The sequence below is a fragment of the Hordeum vulgare genome, chromosome 1H (assembly GCF_904849725.1).
Source record: "Hordeum vulgare subsp. vulgare chromosome 1H, MorexV3_pseudomolecules_assembly, whole genome shotgun sequence".
Classification (NCBI taxonomy): Eukaryota; Viridiplantae; Streptophyta; class Magnoliopsida; order Poales; family Poaceae; genus Hordeum; species Hordeum vulgare.
Window position 1 is genome coordinate 509,288,555 of NC_058518.1, and position 6,540 is coordinate 509,295,094.

Below are 6,540 nucleotides of genomic sequence, written 5' to 3' on the forward strand. Positions count from 1 at the left end.
TTGGGTGGTACTGCGGGCCAGTTTGGCAATTACACCATCATGTCCGACAGGCAGAAGGGCCTCATAGCTGCAGTTCATTTGGTATTTCCTGATTCATGCCATAGGTATTGCCTTAGACACATTTATGCAAACTTTATGAGTGCGGGACACAAGAATGGGGATCTGAAAAAGCTAGTTGATCGCGCTGCATATGCCTTTGATAAGTATGACTTTGATGTAGCCATGGAAGAATTTAAAACAGTAGATAAGGAAGCATGGGAATGGTTTTGTAAAATACCACCTATGCACTGGGCACGACATGCATTTGACACAAGTTGCAAGACTGACTTAGTTGTCAATAATATTAGTGAGGTGTTTAATAGCTACATACTTAAAGTCAGGGATAAGCCAATAGTCACCATGATCGAGTCAATTAGGACTAAACTAATGGCCAGATTTGCAACAAAGAAGGAAGGGGTAGAGAATGTTCAGTGGGAAATCACTCCAACTTATGTAGAAAGATTAGAGTGGGAGAAGACAAATGCAAGATGGTGTACAAATATTGTATGTTCAAAGAAGGACTTGTGGCAAGTCACACATATTGAGAGAACCTATGAGGTGAATTTAGTTGAGAGAACATGTGGCTGCTTCAAATGGGACTTGACAGGCATACCTTGCAAACATGTTGTAGCAGCCATTCACAAATCCAAGCAATTTCCTGAGGATTATGTTAGTGCCTTCTTTAAGAAGCCCATGTACAAAGAGGCATACAAGAATTTTATCTATCCGGTACCCGGACAACATGGATGGACTAAAACAGATTCACCCGACATAGACCCACCTGAGTACAAAACTAAGCGTGGAAGAAAGCAGAAGAAAAGGCGCAGAGGGCAACATGAATCATCCAAGTCAACTGTTCAGAACAGAATGACAGCTATCAAATGTTCAAACTGTAAGCTCCAAGGCCATAGGTACACAAATTGTGCTACTCCTTTGAAACCACACTTGGCAGCAAGAAAGGCACAACACAAGGTAATCCTTCTATTGTTTTTACTCTCTCTTGTTAACATGCTAACATGTTTCATAATTCTACAATTTTGACTTGTTTTGTAGACCGTGAGAAGGCTGCCAGATGCTGCTCCACCGCCAGCTTCTCAGCACCATGCTGCTCCACCTACAGCTCCTCGGCACCATGCCGCTCCACCGTCGGCTCCTCGGCGCAATGCACCTAGTAATTCTTCTCATGAGTCTAGTGTCACAGGGAGGATGCCAAATGCAAATGGCTCACGTTTAGGTGTCCAAAGGTATGAAGGTACAAGGCTTTATTCCTACTTCACATCAGGTCTGCAATCCCAGCAGAGGCAAGAGAACTCCCAGCAAAAATGACTGCCATGTTGTTTCAACTATTGTTATGTGTGCAATGGCTGTATTTTGGTACTTGGATGCTAGTATAACTTTAAAGCTGCACAAATATTTTGGTCCATGATGCTTTGTAATGGCACATGGTAGAGTTAGACATTGATGCTTGCAAATGGTCGTATGGTAGTCTGTAATGGCTGTATGGCACCATCCTTATGTTTATACTTCTATTTATATGCTATGTGCTGTTGGCAATTGATATAACGTCTTGTTTGTCATTTTTATATGGAGATATGCTGTCAAAAAAAATTCAGAATGGCCGTTTCTTCAGGTTTGCTAGTAGCAGAGTACAAAAAGCTCAAACGCCATGTACTGGTCAGTTGACTTGATTCTGGGAGTAGCAGTTTGCCTACTAATGACTTGTATTAGCCTACAATGCAACAGATTAGACGAAGACCTGGTGACCACTGCAAAAAATACGTCGAGGGGGTGATTGCTGCAACACCCGGAACAGTATCTGGTGTAAACTGCAATTTCCTCCTCGTATAGTCTCCATCGGGTCGCATGCGTCCAACCGATCAAAATCTTCCAGTTATCCCGGCCTGAATCGACACCTCGTGCAGACGGTCCGGTCGTTGATCGTTTATGAAATTTCGATCCAACCGGTCCTTTTAAAATCACTTCAAGTATCCAAGCTGACCGACACCCCTTATATAAAGCTTAAATATGAGATGAATATAAGGAAACCCGGACGCACCCTGGCATGTCCGCCTCGCCCGCAATTATCCGCACTCGCACATATCAATCTCACATATATTCATTCCTCCGCTCGTCGGTCCAAACTCCAAACTCTAATCACTTCGCTCCACTCTCCTTCACTTTCATCCGTCACCCAATTCACCTCCGGCGATCTTCGAACTTCTTCGACATGACGGGCAGCGGATCCAAGTAATTCACCTTCAAATCCGCTGACCACAAACTCATCCCACGCGGCCCCCGAGGAGGAGATGGCCATCCGGCTTGTAATCCTTTTGGCGTCTGAACGTCATCGCAGACACGCAAACGCTGCATGGGAGCGCCGAGGAGACACTTTTGGCGTCCTCGGGTGCTAACATGGCGCGCCGTCCAGCCTCCGAAGAGGTAGGGCCATCCAGCGACACCGCAGCCGGCGATGCGGTAGCCAGCGAGGCAGGGCCAGCCGTCAACGCAGTAGCCGCAGCCGGCGAGGCAAGGGGAGCCGGCGATGCGGTAGCCGGTGAGGCAGGGCCAGCCGTCAACGCAGTAGCCGCAGCCGGCGAGGCAAGGGGAGCCGGCGACGCGGTAGCCGGCGAGGCATGGCCAGCCGCCGACGCAATAGCCGCAACAGGCGAGGCAGGGGGAGCCGGCGACGCAATAGCCGCACCAGGCGAGGCATGGCCAGCCGCCGACGCAATAGCCGCAGCAGGCAAGGCAGGGGGAGCCGGCGACGCAGAAGCCACAACAGACGAGGCAGGGGCAGCCGGTGAGGCAGGGCCGTCCATCGCCGCGGTAGCCACAGCAGGCTAGGCAGGGGGAGTCGGCGACGCAGAAGCCACAACAGACGAGGCAGGGGCAGCCGGTGAGGCAGGGCCATCCATCGCGGTGGTAGCCGCAGCCAGCTAGGCGGTAGCCGGCGAGGCAGGGCCATCCGCCAACGCGGGAGCCACAGTCGCACCACAACCGGCGAGGCAGGGGTAGCCGCAGCTGGATAGGCATGGCCATCCGCCGACCCAGCAGCCGACCATGCGTTAGCCGGCGACGCAGCGGAAGGGGAGGTAGGGCCAGCCGGCGACGCAACAGTAGCCTTGAAGCCGCGCACTTGGGGGCTCAACGGTGTGGACGGTGCGGGCGGGAGTCGACGCGGACGCTTCGTGTGGTTGTCCCCGTGGCCGACAGAAGTCAAGAGGTGGAGGTGGAGTCTGGCATCGGAGGTGGATGAGGAGGGCCTGGGCAGCGGCCTCGGCGAGAGGTTGGGGTGGAGGATCGCATCAGAGCTGGAGTAGGGCCTAGGCATCGAGGCCCATGAGGCGAGCGGCGAGGATGTTGCGGAGTTGGAGGTAGAGACGGGGAGGCCATCCCCGCCGGGCGCGGGCTTCTTATTCCACCGCGTAGGGCAGGGGAGCAATAAAATTCGCCTCCAAAACTTCATATCTTCAGGACGAGATTTTTTCAAGGAAGAGTTGTATAGTTTGATGCGACGTTCCCTCCACTCTATCCTCCGACGCAACGGCGGAGCTATGTGTAGTCCGGGAGGGGACCACTTTGTGAAGAAACATTTATTGGAAAGACTTAGATGAAAACATTTTTAGTATTCGCCCCACCAAACACTCCCATTTTCTTTTTGTCAGCCCCCCCCCCCCCCCCCCACACACACACACACACACTCCCCGCGGCACATTCCGTCTAGCTCCGCCACTGCTCCGTCGTAAAGCAGAGGACACATGCAAAATCTGCAAACTGGTATAAGAGGTCGATATAGTTTCACTGTTTTGCTTTTCAAAGAATAGAGAATATCCACGGTCTCTGCATCAAATGATGCGCACATCCATATTTTTCTTGAAATATTCGAAGGGGGAAATTCCTCTATATGAATTGCATTCATTCTACCTACAAGGCTCTGCACCCTCTTGCTAGATACGGTTCAAGTGAACCAGCGACGGAGAATTAGCGTGGGTGATGATAAAGCGAAAAACAACACACATCAACAACACATAAAGCAGGGAGAGAATTAGCGTGGGTGATGATATGATGATTTGGATTCCAACCCGGCATGTACCATAGATCCCAATGGAGGCATGTGGACTGCACCATGTGCTCTGTGCTGTAGAATAGCTTACGGTTCTCAACCTCCTCCTCCTCCTCTCTCTCTCTCTCCCTATCGTTTGACATTACCAAAAGTCAAATCTTGATAAATAACAGGTGTATCGATGGATGCCAGATCCAAATGGAGGAAGTAGTATAACTAACCTGTCACAACATCGATGTCGATGATGATGATGACACTCACGCTTAACTAAGCAAGCAAGTCGGGCCCAAAAGAGCATAATCCAAGGTTTATTCCCTCGCGAAGCAGATGCCAGCGACACTCTGCTTACCCTGCTATATTTTTCTCCCTCTCCATGACCTCATCTCAGATGTTTCCATCGAATATCCATCCATGCATGTTGTTTGCCTTTGACATTAGTAAAGTCAAATGCAAACCAAACAAGAGCTAGCGCTGGTCCAGCGACAGGTGCACACACATCATTTTTTGCAGCACGTGAAAGCGGGATAGTTAATCGGATTGATAAAGTCGGTCAATCCATCTGCTAATTGCGTGTAGATCCTGATGTGATCGCCCATCTTTGCATCCAGCAGTTCGTCTCGGAACTGATCAATCGCTGACGCCGTTCGTGCGCGCGCACCACCAGCTTCCGCCGTTGCGTGTGTGCTTTCTTCCATTAAAAACGAAATGTCAACCAGCCGCTGTGTTTGACTTTCTGCCGATCATGTCGATCGCCGCGTGCGGCCGATCGATCGAGCAGTATATATGCACAAGCCGCAACCCCATCACAAAGCCAACCACGACAAGCTTGCTGGGCAGCTAGCGCTCTCCTCTTGCCTCTCCCATTGCCCTAGCTACGATCTAGGTGCTGATCGATGGACGCCGACGACTGGGGTCTCGGGGCGGTCGTGAGGAGCTGCGGCGGCACTGTCGTCTCCGGCTACGAAGCGGAGTCTCCTCGCCGAGAAGCCGTGCGTGCGCGGGATGATCCGGCCGAGTTCGTGCGGCGACCGGCGAGGGCGGCGTCCACGCCGTCGTCCCTGTACGACGTGCTGGAGTACCTTGACCTGGAGCACGAGCAGCTGCACCAGAGGGCGCCGTTTTCTATCACGCCTTCGTCCGGCAGTGACCGCGCGCCGGATCATCACGAGGTGCTCATCTCCTTCCCTGCAGCCGCTGCCTCGACGTCTGGGCAGGCGCTGCCGGTGAAGAAGCAGGCCGGACGGAAGCCGGGAGGTGCTGGAGCCGTCCGGCGGCCGAAGAGAGGCAAGAGCAAGAAAAGCCAGATGAAGAAGGTGGTGCGCGAGGTGCCGATGGCCGAGGGCGGCGTCAACGGTCCCGACGACCAGTGGGCGTGGCGCAAGTACGGCCAGAAGCCCATCAAGGGCTCCCCCTACCCTCGGTAATCAGTTAACCTCTCACTCTCTCAGTGACACCACGCCATAACGTACTGATGCTGAAATGATGCGCATGCAGAGGGTACTACAAGTGCAGCAGCATGAAGTCCTGCACGGCGCGGAAGCTGGTGGAGCGCAGCACGGCCAAGCCCGGCGTGCTCCTCGTCACCTACATCGCCGACCACTGCCACGCCGTGCCCACCACCATAAGCGCGCTCGCTGGCACCACGCGCAACCCGCCCCAGTCGCCCGCGTCCGACGACACGGCACTGAACCGCGGGGACGACAGCGCCGACGTGTCGTCGTCCGCGGCTGGGGCAGACGACGAGTCCGAGCTCTGGTCGCCCGTGGACATGGACGATTTCTTCGCCTCCTTTGATGACGAGTTTGATAATTTCTTCGAGGACGACGCCCTCGGGCGACGGGTCTCGCTGTAGCTAGCTCTATCGATCTATTAGCACTACTAGAATCAGGAGCTCGAAGTTTTTGTTGCAGGAATGATGTTCATGCGTTGCAAAGAGAGGCTCTCACACAAATGTCTTTGAAGCAAGTAAACGAACAGAAAATATATCCGGAAATTCTTTCGTTACGGTGTTTCTTGACTCCGCGTCTCAGCCCAAGGAAAACCATACATCTAACATCATCTCGATACCTTCCTTAATAGTCTTTGATCCACTAAATTTTCGTGGTTAGGGAAACAAAGACATCTCTAGCCGATCCCCTCAAAATCATATTTGAAGAAAACCTTTTTGTTTTGAGGAATTAAGCCTCTTCTAGATGATCATGTAGCATCCCCGTCCCCCCAAATATTTTCACAAACTAGGCCAAAATTTCTCTACGATAGTCTCTTCTAAAAAAAAGGCAGCACCCCGTAGCTTCCCGCTCGACCGCAACCTTCCCATACAACCCCCATCGATACCGCTCGCCCCTCCATTGGCTGTCCCCGGCCCCGATTACCCCTGAAATGGAAAACCCCACCTTCTTCACACCCATGCCCTTGCTGGCGCCTCAGACTCACCAGCG

At 52.5% G+C, this 6,540-nt stretch overlaps 1 protein-coding gene across 1 annotated transcript; it reads left to right on the top strand.

Moving 5' to 3' along the window:
* Window positions 1-4,929: 4,929 nt before the first annotated feature.
* Window positions 4,930-6,086, top strand: LOC123420923 (WRKY transcription factor 22-like). Its single transcript, XM_045107470.1, has 2 exons — window positions 4,930-5,522; window positions 5,597-6,086. The coding sequence occupies exons 1-2, from the start codon at window positions 4,996-4,998 to the stop codon at window positions 5,952-5,954; spliced, it is 885 nt and encodes a 294-aa protein (XP_044963405.1). The 5' UTR covers window positions 4,930-4,995; the 3' UTR covers window positions 5,955-6,086.
* The last annotated feature ends 454 nt before the right edge of the window (window positions 6,087-6,540 follow it).

What these genes read in the sequence shown, in the direction of transcription:
- LOC123420923 (XM_045107470.1), top strand. Translation starts at nt 4,996, where the DNA reads ATGGACGCCGACGACTGGGGTCTCGGGGCGGTCGTGAGGAGCTGCGGC. An exon ending in AAGGGCTCCCCCTACCCTCG is followed by an intron (nt 5,523 to 5,596) that starts GTAATCAGTTAA and finishes ATGCGCATGCAG; the next exon opens with AGGGTACTACAAGTGCAGCA.